The sequence below is a fragment of the Uranotaenia lowii genome, unplaced genomic scaffold (assembly GCF_029784155.1).
Source record: "Uranotaenia lowii strain MFRU-FL unplaced genomic scaffold, ASM2978415v1 HiC_scaffold_651, whole genome shotgun sequence".
In the NCBI taxonomy this organism is placed as follows: Eukaryota; Metazoa; Arthropoda; class Insecta; order Diptera; family Culicidae; genus Uranotaenia; species Uranotaenia lowii.
This window is the reverse complement of record NW_026598591.1, coordinates 1-25,000: the sequence shown is the minus strand read 5'-3', so window position 1 is coordinate 25,000 and position 25,000 is coordinate 1. Positions and strand designations below refer to the sequence as shown.

Sequence of the window (25,000 nt, the reverse complement as noted above, 5' to 3'; positions counted from 1 at the left end):
CCGATGGCGCACCCGATTCACACATTTCATTATGCATTTACTCACCAATTTACTGCTACACTAGATATTTCACTTATTAAACAGCCACTACGCCGAGAAAATTGAAAATTTCCCATAGTATTTGCATCAGAAACATTTGGGCGTAAGTGCAAGTTGAACGAATCAAAGGACGAAAGAAAAGAGACGAATGAAACAAATTTCCCCTCCAAATGACGAATGTGTTCAGACGTATGAACGATTTATGTTTGAATATGTCGTATGTTCCTATATGATCAAAAAATAGCTCTAAAAATTGCAAAAAATTAAATTCATAATGTGGAACATCTGACACAATTAGTTTCCATGAATATTGCGTATTTTTTTAAGGGTTATCGGCTAAGGAATAAAAATAGGATTTGAAAAACACTCTTCAAATTTCAGAAGCGTTTTTCTCGGTTCGGTGTTTCTGTTTCATTCGACGTAATGAAAGCTCACGCGAGAATTGTTTACGGTGTAGATGTGAGTTTGAAAATCATAAATGTAAATCACGTTTGGTCCGGTTCTGATATGAATTATTCCTGGCTGTCCGATATCCCGTAAAAATTTTAATAAATAATTCCGAAATGTTCATAAAAAAAGTATGGTTTCCAACAGGTTTTCTCTCAGATTCTAACAACGATTTTTTTCCTGTACAAAACTGGCTAAGCCCGCCCTTGAGTTTCGCTTCACGCACGCAGATGGCGTTCATGTGCTGCGAGCGGTTTTAGTTTTTGTTTCGAATCCGTTGAAGATAGTCGCAGTAGTTAAGTTAGCTGGTCTGATTAAAGTTTTATAGAAGCTAGTAATGTGAAATTGTGTGAATAATAATTATTAACTTGTTATAAAAGAGTGTTTTAAGCTGAATTTATGTCCAAGGAAACAAATATCGTTTCCTGTCTCGGTACAGAGCGACGTCACTTATAAATTTGAATAACAAACATTAATAACAAACCATGAGTCATACTAGCTTACAATTCATCGATCACAATCATAATGGAACGATTCATGGCACAATCAATCGCTGAGAAATAAGAACAACAAACTATAATATGGAGTGAAAAGCCATTAGTGTTAATAAAAGTACGAGTATCTGGAATTCTGGATGATGCAACTACTGTTCTGTTGTTACTCTTCAATGTTTTGAATGATTGGGAGTGCTGTCTGTGTTGAGGTTATGATCCTTAAACAAGTGTGACGTCACAAATTGATGGTGTCGAAAAATCATACGATACTGGTTTCTGCGCTCTGATTGGTCAGCGTCGAATCTGACGGTGTGTTATTTGCCCGCCTTCACCGTGCCACCACCCACCGTGCCGGCCAACGATTGGCTAGCTGTGGCTGTGACGTGAAGAAAAAGTGCTGGCTGACGAGCAGGAGTGATTCCTCAATTCGTGAAAAAGATTTTTGGTCCAGTAAATGTAGCATTTTTTGCTAAAAATTATTTTCAAAGTTTGCAATTGGTGTACGACCCTAGGTTACGGGTGTTCAAAACGAAAGTAAACAATGGACGGAAGCGCAGGAGGCTGGGATAGTTTCCAGCCTTCGGATGCCATTGGGATGGACATTGGCGATAGTGTCCTTAAAACTGACGATCTCGACATCAAGGATATTGCTGATATGTGTAAGTAGTAAGCTTAGGATTAAAGTTTAAATTAATGATAATCTATACATCGCGATATATTAGGTGGAATGCATATCTATACTTACCGTTTTTTTTAAACTGGCACATTTAATACAAGTTTGGGGCAGCTTTTCTCCATTACATCATACAAGAACGAATGCTCCAGAATTTTTGGCATATCTTAATTTTTTGTTCAATTATCTATAAGAACCAAAAGTTTATTCTAAAACTAATAAACACAAAACAAACTTTGCCAGAAATATACATAAAAAACTCCAGTTGTTACAATGACCGCATAACATATAATAAATAAACAAAAAAAAATTAAAATCTGACTTCAAATTTCAGATCAACTCAATGAGGAAAAACTGATGAACCTCATGGGTGAAGATTTCCTCAGTCAGTACAGCTGGGAAGAGAATGTGATTGAATCAATTTCGTCGCCAAATTCCACCTCTTCGCAGTTGCTTAGCTCACTCAGTGATTCATCTGGACCATCATCGGCCCTGGACATTAAACAGGAGGAAGTCAAACTACTGCAAAGTAACGCACTCAACTCGACGAGTTTGCTTGCAGGGCAACCACATCAGCAGTCGCAACAACAACAACAGTTTTACAGCAATCTCGTTTCCAGTGATCCCATGATTTCGGTTGCCAACATAGCTCAAACGGTGCAAAAGGTTTCCACTCAGCCCCAACAGCCGATTATTAAACAGGAACCGATACTCATTCACCAACAACAAGCGGTTAACACCACAACCGCCGCCCCAATCATACTTACGCAAAACCGAACAAATATCGCTTCGAATGGATCAACTATACTGGTGCAGAATGCCCGAGCTCCGACCGGCTATTCCTACATTAAAACAATTGCTCCGGCCGTTTCAACCACAACGGTAACACCCAGTGTACCGCAAACGATACTTCCAGCAGGGGTGCGCGTACAAAATCTGCTTACGACAACTAAAGCCACGACCACCACTATTCCTGCGCAGACAACCACGGCAACCACAGTGCCGGTTATGCAACAAGTCTTCACCTTCCAAAGTGGTGATAAACAAGTATTGTTGCAGGCAAACCCAGTCATGACCACCAGCACCCAGAACATTCACACCTTGGTGAACACTCCGAATGGGCCAATTTTAACAACGGGAATACCCTTGGTCCTGGAATCGTCAGAGAATGCCGGTAAATTGCAAATCAACCGTTTGCCACAACAATCTCAGTCGGCTCAACCGATCGCTCAGCCCAAGGTAAAGGAAGTAAAACGATCAGCTCACAACGCAATCGAGAGAAGATATCGAACCTCCATCAATAGCTGTATTGTTGAGTTGAAAAACATCGTCGTTGGTGTAGACGCCAAGCTGAACAAATCGGCCATTCTGCGAAAGGCAATTGACCACATCAGACATTTGCAGAAGCAAAACAATAGTCTGAAACAGGAGAACATGTTCCTAAAGATGAAGATGACTGATCGAAATTCGCTGAAAGATTTGCTTGCCGCTAACGTAGTAAATCAGGATCAGGACCAAATAACAACGGTGATGTCGGGACCGATAACTCCACCAAGGAGTGATGATTCAAATCCATCTCTTTCGCCGTCGCACAACTCGGATCATTCGATGCCACCTTCACCATTTGGAACCTCGTCATCTGCAGCCAGTGGTCACGGTATGGAGGAAACGCTTAACGAAGATGATCTGATGTCCGGGGTTCGAGGAATGTCTGCCCACTCACGGTTGACGCTGTGTATGTTTATGTTGGCCGTTTTAGTTGTCAATCCCTTCGGAAGCTTCTTGTCGCAACTGGGCGAGGCCAATGATGAACTGGATGATGCTGGTACCAGTCGCCGGATTTTGGCCGTAGATGAACCATTTTTCTCCTGGACCAGTCTTTCTTCATCGATGCTCATTTTTGCTATCAACTTTGCACTGTTGGCATTCGGTTTGATAAAAATGCTCGTTTATGGCGATCCAATTCTACCAGCACGATCCAAAGCATCAACCGAGTACTGGAAACACAAAAAGCAATCAGACGCTGACTTCGAACGAGGTAATGTCGCGGGTTCTCTGCAGGAAGCCAAACGTTGTTTGACATCTTTCGGAATAAACATTCCCAACAGTCGTTTGGAAACGGTCACAACCACTTGCTGGCAGTTTGTTCGAATGTTTTTGCACCGAATTTACATAGGGCGCTGGCTTTCCCGTCGAACCGGTGGCCTTTTCAAACCTGAAGCTCAAAGGATGGATGCATTGAATTCGGCAAAGGAACTGGCCCTTCTGTTCCATCGTCTGAATCAAATGTATCTGGTTTCAAATCAACCGGAAGCTAACGGTTTGATGATGTCCCTGTATGCTGTCAATATGGCGGAGGCAGCTTCAACCGTCATCTCCCCAGAAGACACTATTGAAATTTACATCACAGCGGCCCTTCGGGTGAAGAAAAGCTATCCCAAATTTATGCACTACTTTTGTCGCTATTATCTCTCGAAGGCCAAACAAGTTTACGGCCAATGTGACCAAGGCAATTCGAACAAATTCGGGTGGGCCTTTACATCGTACGGTTATCGATTCTTGACGAATCATGCCGTACAGTTCCACAATCAACCAGAAGAAACCATGTTCACGATGCTTGCCAACAAGGCCGATCCATTGGAATACATGATGCGAGATTACCGCGAAAACCTCCTTCAAAAGTCTATCCAATGCTTAACCGGTTCTGGTCAGATCAGCAGAAAACACGCCAACGCTGCCTTCAACCAACAATCACAAGCTACGAATGCTCCAGAAACAAACGTCAACAGTAAAAGCGATTCGGCCAAAGATGATCAATCAGATAGTGGCAAAGCATCGATGCCGATCAGCAGCTATCCGTACTCTGGCTGTCAGATCAGCAACGTGCTCCATTTTACAGCCCTCCTGAAAGATTGCCTTAGTCTAGAAAATCGCACAGGTATTGTGACGTTCGATTCATGCGTTCTGCGGGGCAATTGCTGTCAGGATCGTTTAGCCCACTGGTGGTCAAGTTTGCTAAGTATCGCTGCCTGTTGGTTGCTCGGAGAAGATCAGGAAGCCGAGCGACTTTATTCGCACATCGAGAATCTTCCTCCAGAACTGGCTAACGGAAGTGAAACGCTACCTAAGGCACTGTTTTCTGCTTTCCATGCCAAACGAGCGTTATTGTAAGTTTGGAATTATTTTCTCTCTGTTTGATAAAGGATAAAATGATTTTTTTTTTTCAATAGGAACAAACCACAGTATGATTCGGTTGCGGTTTTCCAAAGCTGCAATACTGGCAGCCAATTCCTGGAGGATAGTTTGACCACTAATCTATGCAAGTCACCGCAGCGATTGAAAATGGTAAGTTTGTATTCTTTTTAATTAAGCTTGACAGGTTAGTGAAAGATACAAAATAAAAGTGAGATCTTACATCGAGGCTTACCATCCGAGTGCATTGTAGTTGCATTGCACTTTTTACGCTCGATAAATCGGTGCAGTTCTTCTGCAGTGCAATCATGGTGGTTAAGCACTGACAACGTTGCTGATCCAGTGATAAACGAAAAAGTGCATAATTATTTAGACAAACTTCATTGAATTGAAATTTAAGCACATGTTTTGCTTCTAGCTTGCCCAATTGCTGGCATGCGATTGGCTCTTGGAAGCCCGTACCGCTCTTTGGGAGTCGGACAACGAAAAGTTCCAAAGTGTACGTGGTGAATACGTCCCAGTTTCGGGAGCAGTGCTGGCCAAATTCCAAAAGGACCTCAATTCGTTGAGACTCGTTGTCAACGAGATTCCGGTAAGATTTGCAACCGTTTTTTCTGCATACCATTTTTTTAAAATAAACTTTGTTGTACTGTCTCTCCCAAAAAACAGTCCGCCCAGTCCCGATTGTTCTTGTACGAAGCCGTTTGTAGGCTGATGGCCGGTGCTGCACCGGGGCCTACCCAGCAGCTACTGGGACACAGCCTGAGGCAGCGTTACTCCCGCGCTTCGATTATCTGTAGCGGCAAGGATCGTAACGGTCAATTAGAAGGTGGGCGGGAAAGGGCCGCTGCCTTGTACGTAGCTTGCAAGCATTTGCCAGCACCGTGTCTCTCCACACCCGGAGAAAGAGCCAGCATGCTGCGGGAAGCCGCCAAAACGCTTGAAAAAATCGGCGACAAAAAACGCCTCCAAGAGTGCTATCAACTTATGCGATCGTTGAGTAATGGAACCGTTACGAATTAGTTTTTTTTTGTTTGACTTTTACTAAAAACTATTCATAAATATTTATTAACTGCAGCTTTTATGATAAAAACAAATAAATAAGAAAAATTATTGTTTTCATAAAATAAGGTATAATTTTAAGACATACCTTTTAGTTCTGCAACAAACTTTCATTTGAAGCCTTGTACATACTATACAGCAGAACTGCTATATAAGTTAATTAAGCTTGATCAAATAAATGTTGTAATAAGGTAACTCAGAATAAATATTATTAAAGTTATTGTAGAATTTTCTGTTTTTTGATGACACAGCCATCCCGGTTCTTGACAAACTTGTTTTACTTCATAAGAATTTGCAGGATTTCTCACGTAAAGATGACTCAAAATATAAGTTTGATAGAAGTGGATTTTCGTGGTCATTAATAGTATAATATAATAATAAAAAATTGAATACAATATAAATCGTCAATAAGTTGAAAATACCTGCAATCGGACCAATTTTTCGATCGTCAACAGGAAAAAAAATCAGTCGTTCAAGCATTCCAAATACAGCATGCCCATTTACTTCCTCAGTCCCTCAGGATAGGTTTTCTTTTCTTGACTGAGTACACATAAGTTGGTGTGAACGGATCGTGTCTAAAAAAATATTTTTTTTCGTTAATTATACTACAAGAACGAAAAGTATGTGGATAATGTACAACTTACTTTGCTCTTTTGGGTGAAACATTTTCGGTACTGCCATCGCTGTCGTCCTGCGATTTGCGCTTTTCCAGTGACCGATCAGCATGTTTATTCAATGTTACGTTTTCCTTCTCTTCTTCTCCCTCTTGATTGGGTTCCGATTTCACCGGTTTTATTTCGTCATCGGCTGGTTTGTCTTCGTCCACTTCCATCGGTTTACCCTCCTCATCGTCTTCTTCGTCCAAACGATCCGACAACTTCTTGTTGACGCAACCCGGTGGACAGCGACAAGAGTCGCCGCAGAATTCTCCCGCCTTTTTGCAACCGCACCGTTTGGTACTACAGATAGTGCCACAACTACAGTGCAACGCCTGCTGACTATCGTGGGAATCATTAACAGAAGTGCTATCATCGCCCTTGGGTTGTTCCGAAGCACGTCGTTTAACGATTCCGCCGGATTGCTTTCTGATAAGCGTCTCACGCATTTTCGCCTCCTAAAAAAATGACAATTTTATGAACAATTTAACAATTTTAGTAAGTTACTGATAACTTTGGAAAAATGTTCTTCAAATTTTCGGAATAGGGCTTGGAAAATCTTCAATTGCCATCGAGACACTTGGGATTCTTAACTGTATGGAATAAGAAGACATTTTCATCCAATAGAACTATCAAATGAAACAAAAATTGAATTTTAACTCACCTTCTTCTTGATTTTGCCAAGAGGCGTAAGACGGAAGTCCGGATCATTAGATCCATCTTCTTCTTCAAGGTCCTCGTCTTCTTCGTCTTCTAGATCTTCAAATTCACTCTCCACCTCCCGCGAGAACATCATCTTGTTGCTATTTCGAGTTTTACGTTTTACAGTCATCGTTTTCATTTCATCTAACTGCTTTTGTAAAATGCGATTGGCTTCCTTGAACGAATCCAATTCCTGACGCATTTTCTCCATTCGATCGCTTGCTTCCTGCAGCACGGAGTCGCAAGTATTGCTAGCTTCCCGCGATTGTCGTGCATATTTCTGTTTGGACAACAATAGCAGCGACAGTTTTTCTTCGTACATTTTGGCCACCTCATTGGATTCGTCGACGCAACGTTGTTTGATTTCGGCATTTTCCGCCGTCAGTTGGCGAACGGTTTCTTCCAAACATTCAACCGATAAGTTTCTTTCCACCAACTGGTGTCGCATTTTGGCCGTTTCTTCTTGGGACTCTATGAATACTGAGATCAGCTTCTTGAGGACCAACTTTGCATCAACCAGAGTCGGAATGCCTTCCAAGATTGTTTTCTGTTTGGAATCGACATCTGTAGAGAGAATTCTTTGCTGTAAGTCAGCGATCTGTGCGTTTCGTAGCTCTAGGTCGTGTTCCTGCTGTTTGATTTGCTCTTCGCTGTGCTCATCGGCGTTGGCTTTCATTTCAAGAAGCTTGGAATTGAGCAAAGCACGATCATCCATTAAATGATTCAAAGTAACCGAAGCATCTTTAACAGATCGAATCAGCTCTAGTTCGTGATCTACCCAAGATGTGACATCTGCACTTCGAACCGGTTTTCCTTGCAACTTCGCTGCACGTTGGGCCTGAACGTTTTTCTGGCGTTCCAGAGCATCTTTCAACCGTTTGTTCACCGATACAGCTTCTTCAACCTTTCGCTTGAGCACATTCTGCTGCTTGTCATGCACCCTTTGCTGTCGAACCATTTCGTTCTTCAATTTACGATCCTTTTCTTTTAACTGACAGATTTCTTTTTCTCGGTTTAGCTTCCATTGTCGGAAATTTTCACTTTCTGATCGCATGGCTTTTACCAACTTTACCCTGGTGGATTTCATGGATTGAATTTCTTTACTCAGATTTTCAATCCTTTGGGTGTCCTTTTCTTTCAGTTGCAGCATCTTTGCTTGTTGAGCGCTCTTCTTTCTCAGGTCGGCAAGTTCACCCTCCAGCTGCTGAACCTTTTTCCGGCGCTCCTCTGCCAGTTTGCTTTTCTTGTCTACTACCTTGGTCGTATTGAGTTGGTCATTCAAATCGGCTATCTGTTGTTCTAATTCTTTTATTTTCGACTCGTACTCTTCTAAACGTTCGTTAGAACTGCTGTCATCAACCGTAAAAGTCATATTCGTTATATTACCCAAACACTTTCGGTGCAACTCTTCCTTCAACTCCAGTTCTTTGTTTAGTTGTCTCAACTCATCCCTTATCTTTATCTGCTTTTGGGTGTGAGTGTCCGACCTATTCTGGAAATCTTCGGTAGCCGTTTGCAACATGGAAGAATCTGACATTTGCAATTCGGTTTTAATCGAAGCCGTTTCCTCTTTGTAGCTATCGAGAATGGCCCGAATGCCAGATTTTAAATCACAATCCGGGCTTGCAGCCAGAAGAGCCTCGATTTCTTCTATGATTTTTTCGATCGACAATGAGCGCAACTGATCGTTAGCCAAATCTTGCAAAGCCGTTTGAAGCTGCATCTGAAGTGTTCTTATTTTGTCGGTCATTTCCTTCTGCCTACGAGACGCCTCGATTGGGCTGATGAGAGAGTTGTCACTGTTTGACCGGATTACGCCAGGATGTGTTGGCACCGATGAAGGACGGTTGGCTGTAGATAATTGGAAAACCAAATTTATTTCAATCATGTAGGTACCTAGATACAAGTTGAGCAAAAGATAAAAATAATATAAATGTAACTAACCAGTTCCCGGAACGTTTTCCTTTCCAGCACACGCAGCCAACAATTCCAACCGAAGATCCTGTATGATAGCATTCAATCTTCGGATTTCAGCTTGATTAGGATCCTGGTTGACAACCGGCTTATTGCGAATGTTCTTGGCTCGATTGGCGTATCGAAGGGTGTTGATGGTTTCCTCACAATTGTAATCCGCTGGTGAGACGCAGGCGATCATCAGAGTCAATGAATTTCCGCCCAACGAGTCTTGAAGCAATCGAGTTAGCTTAGATTCTCGATAAGGCACGTGCCCCTGTGGTCCCCCGGAAGATCCTAAAGCGGAAATAACATTTCCTAACACCAGCAACCCTTGGTTAATTTTGACACCTTCCTTGAATCGTTCACCTGTTGCTTGCGTTTTCTTTGGACGCTCGGAACCCGCCAGATCGACCAAATGAAACTTGCTATTGATTACCGTTGGTTTTTCGCCTTTTGAACGCATTGTCAGATTGAGGGTAAAAATGGCGTGGCTTCGACTGGAAACCGCATTCATAGCCGTTGAAGCAACCGCCCGGCCTTCCGAACCACGCATTAGAGTCTCGAAAGCCTCTTCAGCCGACTTAATCGGCACATCTGTTAGTCCCGGAATCACTATCTGATTGTTGGACTCCCTGATATCAACAACTCGCTCCTCCCGAGATCCTTTAGGCGACAACAAGTCATACAAATTCTCCTGATACAACTCCATGAAGCTACAGCTGATGGTTGTGATATACTGATCGTTGTCCTCTACCCGATCAAAGATATCGTTTATCGCACGCGGGATCACACCCATGGTTTCGTTCTCCTCTCCATCGTAGTTAGTTCCCATGGTGAAGGTTTTGCCGGATCCGGTCTGTCCGTAGGCTAGGATAGTCACATTGTAGCCGTTCAGCAACTTCTCCAGCAAAGGCTGTACTGACGACTCGTACAGATGTTCCTGGCTCACTTGTGGTGGAAAGACATAGTTAAAGGTGAACGCCTCTGGCTTGCCACTGATCTCGTTGCCTATTTGTACCTTTAGCCAAAATACATTGAATGAAAATCCATTTCAATTGAAAATTTGTTTGATTTGAAAAAAAAAAACAAAAACGCTAGCTCATTTAACCCCAACCTCACTCGGTGATTTCGATTTTTTATCTTCTCCAAGTCATTCATCCCTAAATTAATTTCGAAAGGTTTTCGTGGATCCGAAAAGAAGTTCCATGCATATCGCTAATGCCCATTTCTCATCACAGGAGTTTAAAAAAACCCAACCAATTTGCACCTACCTGCGGCTCGCCCGGGTTCGGTTGATGGAGCACTATTCGGCAGCCTCGTTCTTTTTCGCGCCCGTTCAAGGGTCGCACCCGGACGGCTACCTTTACCGAATCGGCCGAAGGATTTGACATGGCTGAAAACACAGAGCTTCACTTACTGGAATACTAAACGAGGGCACTTTCTGGCATTTAATAAACGAAAATCGGGACAAAAACAAGCTTTAATTCTTTAAAAAATCACCACAAGCGCCTAGCAAACTATAACGAGCGCCGGAATTTTCATTTTAACCTTCCTTTTTGAAAAAATGGCAGTTTGCTGCGATCAGCGTGACAAGGCGTTACGGAACGTTATTGAAATGTCGTTACACTTTTTGCAATGATTAACAGGGGTGAACCTGGTGAGTAAAATAGAAATTCGTTGCAGCATTTTTGAAGCATTTTTTTTTTGAAACAAAAAACTGAGCAGTTTTTGAAAAGTTGTAATCGTTTAAGATAAAAATTCATGCCGGAACCAAACAAAATCAACAAAACTTTTGCTTTGTTAATAAGGTATGCTCAGTTTGATAAAATCAGCAAATCTGTTCAATGAAAAACTTTCTTAAAAACTTAAAAAAAGTTTTATATTGATCATTCTTAAGAAACAAAATTGATGACCAACTCAATGGTCGATAATTTAATCAGACCAATATGGAATCGCGGATTGGGTGCATTTGGTGCTCGAGGTGCTCGCCGTTCAAAATCCGATTTTGAACCTGAACCAGGGATGCCAGGTGTTGAGGATAAAAAATCTGGGCAATTTGGAAATAAGTCTAGGTATGTCTGTGCACTAGAAAGATGCGTATGGGCGGGAGGCGGGGGTTGGGTTTCCTTGTCCTGATTTTAGTAAAGCCCTACAGTAAAAGTGCGGCAGACTGAATTTCGCACCGATTCGGCAGCACTGAAAAAGCTTCTGTAATCCTTCAACACTGCCAATAACGAAAACATTCGCATGACTTCTTGTTGATGTGCAACTGTGTTAGTAGAACTGGCAACCTTGGTACGGAGATCGGACAAACGTCAACGCGTTGGCGCCGAAAAAGAATTGTCATTGTTAGAAAATTGATCGAAACTGCGACACGTTTTTTCTTGACCTGGCAGTTAGTTAGTTTGTAGTGAATTGTTTTTAGCGAAAACAGTATGTATTTGATCATTAGTTATTTGATCATCTTTTAATGTATTTTTTATAGTAGGTGGAAGCTATTTGGCCAGTTGCGCGTGATTTTTGTGCTCGCGGTTTAGTGAGTCGGAAGAGGTTAGGTGATAGAAATTCCTTACTGCGCAATTTGCCACTAAAATATTGTATTTCCTTTGATAGTTTGAGTGACCGTTCGGTTGTTCCGGTTAGGTGTACCGGGTTGAGCTCAATTAGAGCGGTAGGAAAGAAAAAGCGTAAGTACGCAAGAATACTTGTTTTGTACCCGATGATAAATATGATTTTCGTCCATTAGCTTCAAATAGCCGGTGATATCCGACGGTTTAGGGTTGCCAGAGCTAGAGCTTAGGGTAAACGGCGAAACTTATTTGTAAGTTCATAAAAGATTGTTTACATTATCACCATTTAATAATAAATGTATTTACAGTCGAGTTCGTTCGCATACAACGTACTACGGAACAGTTTTTATTTCCCACAAATCTCGAAAATAAAGCTGCAACGAGCAACCTAAACCTGGAACCGATGATGGAAGGCCCTACCGGAGAGCTGTTCAACTGCGTGACATGTCGCCGCCCGGATTCAGCGCAGAGCATGGTCGCTTGTGACGAGTGTTCGCAATGGCAACATTATGGATGCGCCGGTGTTACGGCTACCATAGCCGATCGAAGCTGGCTCTGCTGCAGATGCGTAGCTAGTCACAACGCAGTTAATTCGACTCAAACCGGCAACATAAACTCGCCCGAAGCACACACAACGTTTGCTTCAGCTCGCGCCGCTGAACGTCATGATAATACCACCGGTCCAATAAGAGGGAGACAGGACGATCCAAATTTCGGAAGACTTCAATCCTCGTCTAATTCGAATGCCGGATCAGTCGTCTCAGTCAATGCTATTGCTCATCTTCGTTTAAGGCACCTGAAAGAGCAAAAGGATTTGGAGGATCAAAAAGCGGAACGGGATCGCGAGTTTCTTGCTAGAAAGCAGCAGCTAGAGGCAGAAATAGCTCTAGAAGAGCTCAATGAAGGATGTGATCGTAGCGTAGGAGGAAAAAGTCATCGAAGTATCGCCGGTTGGGTGGAACAACAATGCGGATTCGTGCATACTTCTACCCCAGTCCAGCAGAAACCCGAGACAGTGGCTCCAAGTGCGAACCCACATCCCGCCATCCAACAGCGAGAGGAGCGGCAAAGAATGCAAGCAGTTATTCAATCAGGTCAACAGATTCAACCAAGCACTGTGCCAAAACAAGCAGAGATTCCAGTGAGAAATCCTCCCCCAGCTATAGCACCGGGCCCAAGGAGCAATTATCTTGATTCGAATCCACGTTTTCCGCCAGTGGCTCAGAATCCAGTTCCACCTGTACCAGTGAATCCGCTAACATTGCCACCGCCGAGCTCGTCGCAGTTCCCTGGATTTCCAGTGATGAATAACCCCTACGGGACGATGTATTTTCCAAATATTCCTGACATGCCGTCATCTGGTGCTGATTATCAGTTTGCGCACCCTCAGGGAGGAGTCTTTATCAACAACCCAGTCAGGCATCCGAACTTTGGTTTGAATGTACAGCCGTGTGCTTGGCAAGCATCCGAGCAGCACCCGCCTACAGTTCCACCAACAGTGTCAGCAGATTTGGGTAAAGGATTTCCTCATGCTACAGGTCGCATGATTACGCCACAGCAACTGGCGGCGCGTCAAGTTGTCTCTAGAGACCTCCCCAAGTTTTCCGGGGACCCACTCGAGTGGCCCATGTTCTTGAGTGCATTTGAATCGACAACGGCCATGTGTGGCATACAACCCGACGAGAACCTTGCTAGGCTACAGAAAAGTCTTGTTGGTAGCGCTCGCGAAAAGGTTCAGAATATTCTAACGCTGCCGGATGCAATCCCGGAAATTATCGACATCCTACGAGCCGAGTGTGGAAGGCCAGACCAAATTGTATACTGTCTGCTATCCAAGATCCGGAAAACCGCTCAGCCGTCTGTGACGAAATTGGAGACGCTTGTGACGTTCGGCAGAGAGGTACGCAACATGGTGACGTACATGCAGTCAGCGAAACTGAACACCCATTTGGACAATCCACTATTGCTGGCAGAGCTTGTTGCTAAGCTTCCACCCGACTTGCAGCTACAATGGGGTATGAAGTTAGCAGCTCTTCCGGAACCATCGCTTGGCGATTTCTGTGCGTTTGTGTCGGCTTATCGAACAGCGGCATGCAAGGTGAAATTGACGTCGGATGTTGGTCTGAATGAAAAAGCCACAAAAGGTGTTGTGAGAAAGGAGAAGCCAGTTTATTTGAACGCACATTCCGCCTCCGTGTCCTCAGCGCCTGGACCACCGGCTTCGAAAGTTACTCCGGAGCTAAAGCCGTGCCTGATGTGCAAAAGTACAACGCACAGAGTCCGAACTTGTAAGCAGTTCGAAACGTTGCCGCTCGAAAAGAAGCTGAGGTTCATCAGCGAAACGGGAATGTGTAGGCGTTGTCTGGCGCCGCATGGAAGGTGGCCTTGCCGAAACAAGCAGCCTTGCGGGATCAATGGATGCCCTGAGCCCCACCATAAACTGCTACATCCAGGAAGTTGTTCGACTCTCAAGAGTCAAGGATCGGAATCTTCTGTATCGGTAACTGCCCATCATCAACACCAGCAAGGCACCACATTCTTCAAAATACTTCCGGTGACTCTTCACACGAACGGGAAGTCGGTGTCCACATTTGCTTTTCTGGACGACGGATCCGACCTGACGCTGGTCGAAGACGAACTTATCGACGAACTGGGCTTGGTGGGCGAAAGAATTCCGCTTTGCTTGCAGTGGACTAGTAACGTCACGAGAAGTGAGAGTAACTCTCGTAAGGTCGAGATAGGTATCTCAGGTGCTTCGAACAATCGCATCCATCAGCTGGCGAACGTAAGAACCGTTGAGAGCTTGGAATTACCGAAGCAGAGCCTGGATTATGAGAGTCTCTCGAAGCAATTCCCCCATCTGTGTGGACTTCCCATCAGCAGCTACCGGACGGCCGTGCCACGAATTCTTATCGGTGTCGACAATGCCCAGCTCAACTTAGCTTTGAAGAAGAGGGAAAGATCCGGAGGAGAACCTATTGCTGCTAAATTTCGCCTCGGATGGGCAATATTCGGTGGAAGAAGAGCACCTGAAACGATAGGTAGTGCTTTCCTTCATGTCTGCGAGAGCTCCAATAGCCGCGAGCTCCATGAACCGGTCCAGCAGTATCTTGAATTCGAAAACCTGGCGATATCCGGATTGATACCACCCGAATCCGATGAAGATCGACGGGCCAGAAGATTACTCGAAAAGACGACAGTTCGTATACCATCCGGAAAGTTCCAAAATGGATTGTTTTGGAAAAGCGATGAGCCGGTTTTTCCGAACAACTTTACCAAGGCAGTACGTCGACACGGTTGTTTTGAAAGGCGCTTGCTGAAAGATCCCGAACTGAAAACTAATATTGACAAACAAATCAACGATTATCTACACAAGGGGTACGTTCACAAAGCAACGTCAGACGAGCTCCGCAACAGTGACGACGGAAAGATTTGGCACCTGCCAATCAGCGCAGTGCGACATCCGAGCAAGTTAACAAAGGTGCGTGTATTCTGGGATGCTGCGGCTACGTATGGAGGAATCTTTCTGAGCTCCCAGCTTTTGTTCCAGTTGATTATTCGTTCGGCAGATAGAAACGCACAACGATATTTGTATCAGGAGAATTCAGAAGCTGCGCTCGACGTGTACATGGACGTCGCAACGTTCGGGGCAACGTGCTCCCCGTGTTCAGCACAGTTTGCTAAGAATGGAAACGCCCAGGAACATAAAGATCGTTATCCGGAAGCTGCTGAAGCAATTGTTGACAACACATATTTTGACGATTTCCTTGCGAGCTGTGCCATTGAAGAGGCAACGAAACTGGCTTTGGAAGTGAGTCTGGTCAACCGATCAGTTGGTTTTGAGATACCTAGTTGGCAGTCGCACTCCAAACACGTTCTGAAACGGGTTGGGGTGACTACTGGAGATAATTTTGTAGTCAACATGGAAAATTGCTCGCGGTGTGGTGGTCTACCCAACAGAATTGCTAACCTGCATCATTTTGTGCACCGCTTTAAGCGCTTCAAACGGGATCCTGTGGAATCTAGTGAGTCCTGTGGTGGTCTGAATCGTGATGATTGTGTGTCGGCGGAAACAGCCATTTGGCGGGCTGTACAGCGACAGGTGTTTGCAGGAGAAATTCAAGCGTTTAGAAGCAGTTCTGAGCCTTCACCGAAGCGGTGGAAGCGTATCGGCAAGGGAAGTGTCCTAGCGAAGCTATCATCGATGATCGATGAGTCCGGTGTTCTCCGGAAGGCGAGCAGAATCGATCACCTAGCGGCTCATTATTCGTTCGAAGTTCGAAATCCTGAGATAGTACCAAAAAATCATGATGTAATCACTTCTTTGATGCTGCGATTTTACCAAAGGTACGGTCATGCCAATTCCCAGACGGTACTGAACGAGATCAAGCTACGTTACTACATTCCCCGGATGAGAGCCAGTTCGGAGAAGGCATTCAAGACTCTCTCGCACCATCAAAGGCTAGACGATGAAGGACTGCGAACATTGCTCTCGAAAGCAGAATTGATAGTCAACTCCCATCCGCTGACGTTCGTGCCGCTGGAGGATCCCAAGGAAGAAGTGCTGACTCCAAATCATTTCCTTTGGCTAAGTTCCGGCGAGGACAGCAAACCACCAAGGGTACCAATCGACGATGCTACACCTCTTCGACCAAACTGGAAGATTATTCAACACTTAACAAACCAGTTTTGGAAGCGCTGGGTGCAAGCTTATCTACCTACTATAGCCTGCAGGATGAAATGGTTCGCGGAAACGCGGCCGCTGAAGGTCGGCGATCTAGTGGTCATCGTAGACGAGTCCGTGCGCAACGGATGGCTCCGAGGTAAAGTGGTGAGGACTTATCCAGGACGAGACGGACAAGTTCACAAGGTCGGTGGAGACTTGCGACGGATCTACTCTTCAAAGACCAGCGGTAAAGGTTGCTCTGTTGGACGTGCAGGAGGAGAGTAAAGTCGATTGACTACGACGTTACGGGTTGGGGTGTTAGTAGAACTGGCAACCTTGGTACGGAGATCGGACAAACGTCAACGCGTTGGCGCCGAAAAAGAATTGTCATTGTTAGAAAATTGATCGAAACTGCGACACGTTTTTTCTTGACCTGGCAGTTAGTTAGTTTGTAGTGAATTGTTTTTAGCGAAAACAGTATGTATTTGATCATTAGTTATTTGATCATCTTTTAATGTATTTTTTATAGTAGGTGGAAGCTATTTGGCCAGTTGCGCGTGATTTTTGTGCTCGCGGTTTAGTGAGTCGGAAGAGGTTAGGTGATAGAAATTCCTTACTGCGCAATTTGCCACTAAAATATTGTATTTCCTTTGATAGTTTGAGTGACCGTTCGGTTGTTCCGGTTAGGTGTACCGGGTTGAGCTCAATTAGAGCGGTAGGAAAGAAAAAGCGTAAGTACGCAAGAATACTTGTTTTGTACCCGATGATAAATATGATTTTCGTCCATTAGCTTCAAATAGCCGGTGATATCCGACGGTTTAGGGTTGCCAGAGCTAGAGCTTAGGGTAAACGGCGAAACTTATTTGTAAGTTCATAAAAGATTGTTTACATTATCACCATTTAATAATAAATGTATTTACAGTCGAGTTCGTTCGCATACAACGTACTACGGAACAGTTTTTATTTCCCACAAACTGTGTCGCAGATTGTGAAGTTGATTTTCGTTTTGAGAATATTATTTAATTTGTTCTCCGTTGTGTCAATTGTTAAAATAAAAATTAAGTGCTTCTTTCCGTTTTGCTCCAATGAATTTTCTCAGCATTCTTGATTAATTTCAATTAAAAAATTGAAAGTCACAGTCACACAGATTGCAATACCTGCCACGAATTTGAAATGATAAAAATGGTTATGCTCGATTGGAACGACTTTTGACAGTTCGATTGGAACTCCGCGATGACAGTCTGCCGCACTTTTATTTTAGGGCTTTAGATTTTAGGGGTAGAGACGGAGCGCTTTTTGACAGCCAATTGTTCGCCTACCATGCATGCCTACGATTACGATTGCCTGTCACAAGATGGACGATTCCGTGTATTGGTATAAGAACACACCCGAAGTTGTACTCGCCCTGCACTACCCCAGTTAATAATTCTTCTACTAGAATTTTTTTCAGTGTATTCACAAGTGTCAAATTTCTTTGTATTTGTAAGTTGTGAACCCTTCAACTGAAGTATGTCACACATACATCTACACTTTATGTTGTTCATGCGTATGCTATACAAACTAGATGAACCATCCTTTTGTACAACACTGGTTGTTCATCTGGTTCCTGCAAACGCTGCGGAAAATTTTCACTCTCTTCAAGCATGGCTACCGAAAGCCCACAAACAACTGCAGCCTTCTCTATTTACTTTCTTTTTAAGAAATTATGAAAACAGGTAAGAAAATTTGAAAGAAAACAAGTGTAAACAGTAGAGAATGATATTTAGTTTTCCAGTTTGTAACCTTTTTTCCATTCATCACAGGATCGTTACAAGCTCTTCGTATCCGATGGAAACTTCGCCAGTGAGGAACGCCTGGGTGGCTCCCAACGCGCCGGACTTTCTATTCCTCGATTTTCCAGAGTTTTCGGAATGCCTGCCGAGTTGGACTACTGAAATGCTGAGGATCTACGAAGCCCCACATCAGTGTAAGGAAAATGGCAACGTAGGCCGTGGAGGCGAGATATTCCGTTACTACGAGTGCATTCGTCGGAAGACGTTACTGTGTGATGAATTAAGTGTTAAATATTGTGTAAAGTGAAAAATTGAGAAGATTTGGGTAAATAAAATAAAAATGTATGAAAATCTTAACACATTGAAAATTTTAAATTCTTATTATTTTTGTCTGAAAATTGAATTGGCTATAGTACAGGTTTCGCGTTCACGCACACATGTACACATGGTCGTCGATCACTCACACATTCACACACGGTCGTCGTTCATTCAAACTGACATTCTGGTTCGGGAAATTCATTCCAAGTAGAATCGGGTGGGCCATTTTCTACTTGGCTGTCAGCAAAAGTTCTAGTAGAATTCTACTAGAAATACTACTAGAATTCTAGTAGCCCTAGTAGAATAATTATTAACCGGGACGGTGCGTTATTACCGTTATGGAAATTTTCTAAATCGGTTCAGAAAAAAACGAATCGGTTATTTCACTCGACATGTAAACAAAAAACCGATTCGACTGATGTCGCAGTCGCACCTGTCAGCACAAATCCGAGTTATCGCTGCGCTATCGGATTTGGTTCCGTAGTATATTCAATTCCTAAACGGAGACTAAAAATAATATCCTCAGGTTATAAATATTAGATTCATAAGATTACACTAGTCTAGTAAGCTCATATTCAAAAAAAAAATATGTTCACTAACTTGTTAGTGACGCGGATCAGACATCTATTAGTAACCATCGGTGCCCTGCTGAAGCGTGTACTATGCTGTTGTTCCCGGCGCCGGAAAGCGTCGACCAGCGAATGTGAGGCACTTAGTTCCGTGGACGTCGTTAGAGACGTGAATAGTCATAAATATAAGGTAAGAGCTTTCGACGGAAAAGATTTTCCATTGTATTTAAGGTTTGGTTTTCTTTATAGAACATAGTTGAAAAAGACTGGAACTCCTGGGACGATTCGCCAGCTACGGTTGAGGAACACATCGAGCGTTATCGGGAGCAATTGGCAGCGCCACCCGCTCCCAGAGAACCGGCCCCGGAGGAGCAAATTGACTTTTTCCAGGACATGGCACCACAGATCGTAACCCAACAAAAGATTTGCATTGCCGGGGAAGATGAATCGGGCGGTCGGCCAGAATTCAGCAGACTGACGGCACAGATCGACATTCCGGTGGTAGATGGGCTGGCGGATTGGGACGAAGAAGGAGCACAAGCCGGCTGGGATGACGCTGACGAAGGTACCACCAAACAGTTGATAAGGGAAACCAAGAAGGAACTTCGTCAACAGCAGCGGCAACAGCACCAAAGGAGCCACTACAAATAGAATAACGGCCACCATATTTCGGATATTTTCGATTGCAAAATAACAAAATATAAAAATGCCTTGTTGATTGACTTTTAGTTGATTGTTTAATTATGAATCGTATGTAATATTTTTTTATATTTCTTTCCAAGCAATTCATAAATTTTAAGTCATCAATTTTATAATTAAGTGTGTTATTTTAAGAAAAAATTAAAGAAAACAACATCTTATGGTACTCTGAATAGAAAAGCACTGTGAAATATTTCTGTATCAGCTAAGAATCGTTTTGATTTAATGAAAATTTGACAGAGAAATTCTGCAAGACTTTTCATAAAGAATGTTTAATTAAAGTGGAAGTAAAAAAATATCTGTGTAATAATAAGGCACTTTATTGTCACTTGTGTTCTAAAATCTGTTAATCTATCTAACATCTATTTTTTTCAAGTTCCTTGATTTACTATCTATTCGCATTGAATATAATGTATTTGGCAAGACTGATTCAGTTTCGATTAATATAAATGCTCCTAAATCTAGACACCTAAGATTTTAAAAGAATAACCTGTATAAAAAAGGAGTACATTATATTTAGATTTGTTACTTTTTTATCTCACCCTCTCCACCTCCATTGTTTCCGTATTGCACTAAAACATCGCCGATCTGTTTTTTGGAAGCGATGCGAATACAACGTTCGTGGTCATGCTCTTCGCAACGTAGTGACATTAATTGCTCACCCTCAATATCCGTGGCCAAAAAGTTTTCCATAACTCGGCCGAATCGCAAATTTGGCTCAATTCCTCGTAGCATATGAATTTTGGTTCCAGAAGCACGAACAAACAGATCGGCAATGTTCCGGATACCTTGATCCTCGGTATAATTTACTAAATTTATAATATCGCGATCGCTACGAACAATAGGCAGCTGTTGTTCTAGTGCTTTCCTGGCCTCTACATAATCGCGACTGTAGAAAGAAATGACATCGTAATTGGCCCGATCAAAGTACCCACTGCTCTGCCCGACGTCGCAACCTTCGCACTGCTTACACAACCCGGTCCATCCACAAGGGTACATGTTGAAGCCAATCGGACTGAACACTTGAAATCCTGCGATAGTGTTCATTCGAACTCGGTTCAAGAAATCGGACGCAAATGTAACAGACACCGAGCACACCATCACCAGACTATCGAGTCCAATTTTTCGCAGCGCCAAATCAATGGCCGCAAATCCGAGCAACTGGTTGGGACCGTACATGGACGTACTGTACAGATGGTTCAGCTCGAACGGCTGGCTCAGCTCCAGAGGAAGTCGTATCGAAACCCACGCTATACGGGAACCATCCTGCTTGTGCTTCTCCGTCAGACCGAGAGCTTGATTTTTGAGCGGCAAAAATACGTCCTCGTCACCCTTGCTCGGAGTATTGGCACGGTAGAAGAAGATCTGAAATCGAACGATTAGAAATTATAGTTTAATCAGTAAAACTTTGCTTTCAAGGAAAAATCACTTACCAGCATCAGAAAAGTATTATCTTGATTGTCCATGGAAACCCGTTCATACGCTTCTACAAACTCCATAGCCTCCCGAATTTGGTGCTCGAAGGTTGGCAGTAGTATTGCAATTCGGGTGCTTTCCGTGACGTATGGGGATGGCACTATCTCGATCAGCCCGATGGGTTTAACCACCTCGAAACTTTTCAGCACTGGTTGCCGTTGAGCTCGGTCGTAAAAGTTCAGATGCATACGGTAGTCCATTCCACGAACGGCATCGAATTTCTTGTACGCCGAATGCAGGGATCGATATTCGAGATGCGGATTAGACCGATGCGCTTCGATGATAGTTTTATTCAGAATGTTGGACATGTCCTGGGCGTCGACGGTCGATAGAGGGCGCACGTTGGTTTCCGTATTGTACATGAACGAGTGAGTCAGGTTTAGATGGGTCCAGGGAATGATGTCGTGGCGTGATTCTGGGGGATTTGGTTTTGGAACGCCGAGTGGCCAGCGTACTTCCAGTATATCGTTGGGGAGTGAACCGTTAGAAATTGAGGAGGCTTCTTGTTGAATTCGATTCTTAGTGCGATTGATTTCTTCCAGATGGATTCGAGAAAAGTACGCATGCAGGAGATAAAAATCATCAGCTGTGGTAATCGGATAGATTACGGAGGCAGAATTAAAAGAGTCTTCATTTTTAATAAGATGGAGATCTCGATAGATTTTATAGCTGTGCAATTTATAGCTGGTTACGTTGATTCCCTGCCAGTTGGTCTGACATGAGTCTATTTTACTTGAGTATTTGACACAACGGCCGATGTTAAGGTTGTGCTGATTGGAAACTGCGCTTCTGACGCACCAATCCAGATTGGCTCGAATTTTACGAATCACACTGCTGCTTAGAACTATTCCTGCATGAAGATCACAATACTGGGCATCGGATGGGACGTCCTCATCGCCAATTAAAGTTGTCCCGTGAGGTGTTCCCATGTAGATGTCAAAACTGATGCTCACATGAGATAACCGTTCCTTCAGTAGTCTGGCGTTGACATATCCGGTATCCATCATCAGTAGAAAATAATCGTAATCATCCAAATAATTATCAGCAATGTATTTCAGCACGTGGAACGGCCTCAAATTCTCTCGAGTATCCGTGAAACCTACTATGTTCTTCAGTTTAAAATTTGCCTTAACATTATCGGCATTGATGAAAAATTTGATTTTGTTAACCAAGTGAGCGGAAGTCTTGTTGATTGCTGTGGCCAACGAATCTATGTTATCCTGGGTTGTCATTACCCCCACGAAGAGCTTCTCCCGTATACCGAGCTCCGTGTAGTAATACCTCGGACGAACGATATTCTTCACCTGTTTTTTGGCTTGCATCGGTTTCTGTTCCAGGTTCAGCTGCGGTTCAAATTCGTTTCCATACCGAACATCGTCACCTAGCAGGTGTTCCTTGGCGGTTGCCTCCGGACACTCGGTTACGATTTCTGTCAAATCCTGGGGCAAGTAGTAGCTGTATAAAAATCCAATTACCATACCCAACAGAAGGTACTGGTTCCGGCTTAAGTTGCACAGCTTCCACATTTTGCCCTGCTGTGTGGTTTATCGAATTGAAAAATAGAAAACTTGGTCGAATAAAAATAGGAGATAATTTATAATACCTACCTTATTGAGGCTGCGGGAGGTCACGTATTATTTTACTCGACTGAAATCAACACCCACAACACATTTCCGGTCTTATGTCTTCACGGAATAAGAAGGCACGTTTTTCTTTATGTCGTCGTATGATTCGTCAGAAAACTTTTAAACTGATAAACAAGATTAAATTAATTAGCAATTAAAGGAAATTATACAAGAAAAACAGGAACAGGTATATTTTTTTAATTGTTTTGTGACGAAAATGCACAGAACATAAATGCAAAAAAACACGAACGAATTTTGAAGTCAAGATGAACGAGAGTTCATCGAGTTCATCAATGACCCTGCACAAAATGAATTTATGATGAACTAGTTTCACTTTCCGACAGGGCTGTACAGTAAAAAAGGTGGAAACGGAAGAAAACGCGATAAACGACTGGCAAACGCAATGAAATGTCAAAATTGGAAAAATTTTGTTGTTCGCTGATTTCGTCGGTGTCGAAGCGCAGAATTAATTCGTGTTTTTGTGTGTAAAATACAAATTTTCATGGACAATCTATATCGCTAGATTGAGGCAAAGGTACGTGCTAGGTGTAGGTGTCGAAATTATATTGGGTAATTTGTGGGAAAAGATGTTACGAGTTGTCGAAATTTTGGGTCGCATTTCGGATGCACCACCATTGTTTTGCTACATGTTTCAAAAGGTCGAATGTGTTGTCGCCATTCTCGGTTAAGGATTGACGAGGTCGTATGTATGTAACTATGCAAAGATTTTTTTTTTAAATCAAAAAAAATCTATCGACCGCTCACATCAAAAGTATGTACCAGAATCGTCATTTGGACCTATACTTGGTCCGTTGATTGAATAAACAAACAAACAGAATCAATAAAAAGTGATTAAAATAAAAGGATTTTCAATAGGCATGTTTCTTATCACGATCTAATATGTTTCAAAAATTGAATGGAACACAGTATAAAATAATTAATAGTATACGAAATCAAAAACTGTAATTTTAAACCTTTTTTCAAAAATCGGATAGAAATAAATTGTTTTGCTGTTATCATACACTCAGTGATGCAAAAATCAAGCGACCAATGGAATTTATACAAACGGTGTAATATTATATCTGTTTGATTTAGATTCGAATAAAACTGTTTGACTTGTGCCATTTGCCAGCCGAGTCATTGTTCGGAAACCGAATATATTCGTTCCAAGACGCAGCTCCAGCATTTTGACTATTTTCTAAAAGTGGACGGTTTCTAAAGTGAAAAATGAAAACTGACCGGTAAGGATATCATCAGAATACGATATTCTCGTGTCAAAAGTGCCCCAGCCTGGCGCTTCTCGAGATTGGTGGGTGTACTTTTGTTTCTTTACTTTAGGTGTTTGTTTTGAAAATATAGGTATATTTGATAATAGTAACTAATGCTCTTTTCAAAACTCAAATTATCTGAATCCTGAATATTTTATAAAAACAGCTAATATCTCGGAAAAATTTAAAATTTTTATCGCTTTGTATTTTTACACGACAATAAGCTGTTTTCTTTTCGTGCATCGTTTTTCGTCTAAATTTACACGCCTCAATGTAACGATGATGTAATTTTATATAAATGTTCCGTTTTTTTGCATCCCCAAGTAACCAAAAGTCACATGGCTACTTAATCTTGTACGTTTAAAGTTCACATTTGGCTGAATAAAAGGTACTCGAGAGAAATGAAAACCGTTGTTTTAAGTGCTCTATTTATTTGGACTTCTGAACGAACCTAGAAAGTCTAAACAAGTAACAAAGAACATATTCGTGCGTTCTAAGTAAAAACAAAAATTTAAATTTAGAAGAATCACTTCGATTTTGGGCTCTAAAAACGGGACACACACACATACTGCAATAAATCTGATTATGGCAATAATTCGACAAAAAACTAATGGAAAAAGACCACGCTCAGCAAGGACGTTACTCAAAACATCGTGAATTGAAAACTCAAAAATCATTAAAATTCCTGGTGGTCACTTTTTGTACAGAGGCGTACGTTCCTGCTTAATCAATTTTTCCGGTTTTTCAATTTGCAACGTAGTTTACTCTAAGTCCAAAATATAATTTTAATTTTTTTAAGAAAACCTTGATAAACCA

The 25,000-nt window shown here is 42.6% G+C and overlaps 6 protein-coding genes across 13 annotated transcripts; 4 read left to right on the top strand and 2 right to left on the bottom strand.

Annotated features, from left to right (window-relative positions):
• Positions 1 to 744: 744 nt before the first annotated feature.
• LOC129760539 (sterol regulatory element-binding protein 2) lies at positions 745 to 6,127 on the top strand. Of its 2 annotated transcripts, XM_055758189.1 has the most exons (5): positions 746 to 1,639; positions 1,988 to 4,820; positions 4,884 to 4,998; positions 5,264 to 5,437; positions 5,515 to 6,127. In XM_055758189.1, the coding sequence occupies exons 1-5, from the start codon at positions 1,522 to 1,524 to the stop codon at positions 5,866 to 5,868; spliced, it is 3,594 nt and encodes a 1,197-aa protein (XP_055614164.1). In that variant the 5' UTR covers positions 746 to 1,521; the 3' UTR covers positions 5,869 to 6,127. The 2 variants fall into 2 exon arrangements, with proteins under 2 accessions (XP_055614165.1, XP_055614164.1); XM_055758190.1 differs by lacking the exon at positions 5,515 to 6,127 and having other exon boundaries at positions 745 to 1,639; positions 5,246 to 5,383.
• Positions 6,128 to 6,234: 107 nt separating this feature from the next.
• LOC129760540 (chromosome-associated kinesin KIF4A-like) lies at positions 6,235 to 10,779 on the bottom strand. The gene is made up of 5 exons (XM_055758191.1): positions 10,493 to 10,779; positions 9,210 to 10,239; positions 7,228 to 9,116; positions 6,552 to 7,021; positions 6,235 to 6,482 (listed from the first exon to the last, which is right to left on the bottom strand). Exons 1-5 carry the CDS (start codon positions 10,610 to 10,612, stop codon positions 6,416 to 6,418), a joined length of 3,576 nt encoding a protein of 1,191 aa, XP_055614166.1. The 5' UTR covers positions 10,613 to 10,779; the 3' UTR covers positions 6,235 to 6,415.
• Positions 10,780 to 11,532: 753 nt separating this feature from the next.
• LOC129760541 (uncharacterized) lies at positions 11,533 to 17,421 on the top strand. Of its 5 annotated transcripts, XM_055758194.1 has the most exons (3): positions 11,533 to 11,908; positions 11,968 to 12,042; positions 12,100 to 17,421. In XM_055758194.1, exon 3 carries the CDS (start codon positions 12,195 to 12,197, stop codon positions 16,740 to 16,742), a length of 4,548 nt encoding a protein of 1,515 aa, XP_055614169.1. In that variant the 5' UTR covers positions 11,533 to 11,908; positions 11,968 to 12,042; positions 12,100 to 12,194; the 3' UTR covers positions 16,743 to 17,421. The 5 variants fall into 5 exon arrangements, 4 of the variants coding, with proteins under 4 accessions (XP_055614169.1, XP_055614170.1, XP_055614167.1 ...); XR_008740359.1 differs by having other exon boundaries at positions 11,533 to 16,934; positions 16,987 to 17,421; XM_055758195.1 differs by having other exon boundaries at positions 11,968 to 17,421.
• A 279-nt stretch (positions 17,422 to 17,700) lies between these two features.
• Positions 17,701 to 18,597, top strand: LOC129760535 (uncharacterized). The gene is made up of 2 exons (XM_055758184.1): positions 17,701 to 18,172; positions 18,260 to 18,597. The coding sequence occupies exons 1-2, from the start codon at positions 17,967 to 17,969 to the stop codon at positions 18,534 to 18,536; spliced, it is 483 nt and encodes a 160-aa protein (XP_055614159.1). The 5' UTR covers positions 17,701 to 17,966; the 3' UTR covers positions 18,537 to 18,597.
• A 376-nt stretch (positions 18,598 to 18,973) lies between these two features.
• On the top strand, positions 18,974 to 19,839 carry LOC129760538 (uncharacterized). Its single transcript, XM_055758188.1, has 2 exons — positions 18,974 to 19,306; positions 19,366 to 19,839. The coding sequence occupies exons 1-2, from the start codon at positions 19,136 to 19,138 to the stop codon at positions 19,765 to 19,767; spliced, it is 573 nt and encodes a 190-aa protein (XP_055614163.1). The 5' UTR covers positions 18,974 to 19,135; the 3' UTR covers positions 19,768 to 19,839.
• A 280-nt stretch (positions 19,840 to 20,119) lies between these two features.
• LOC129760537 (chondroitin sulfate glucuronyltransferase) lies at positions 20,120 to 23,131 on the bottom strand. 3 transcript variants are annotated; one of them, XM_055758186.1, is made up of 3 exons: positions 22,895 to 23,131; positions 21,249 to 22,826; positions 20,120 to 21,180 (listed from the first exon to the last, which is right to left on the bottom strand). In XM_055758186.1, the coding sequence occupies exons 2-3, from the start codon at positions 22,815 to 22,817 to the stop codon at positions 20,341 to 20,343; spliced, it is 2,409 nt and encodes an 802-aa protein (XP_055614161.1). In that variant the 5' UTR covers positions 22,818 to 22,826; positions 22,895 to 23,131; the 3' UTR covers positions 20,120 to 20,340. The 3 variants fall into 3 exon arrangements, with proteins under 3 accessions (XP_055614161.1, XP_055614160.1, XP_055614162.1); XM_055758185.1 differs by having other exon boundaries at positions 22,899 to 23,131; XM_055758187.1 differs by having other exon boundaries at positions 21,249 to 22,823; positions 22,899 to 23,131.
• Positions 23,132 to 25,000: the final 1,869 nt, after the last annotated feature.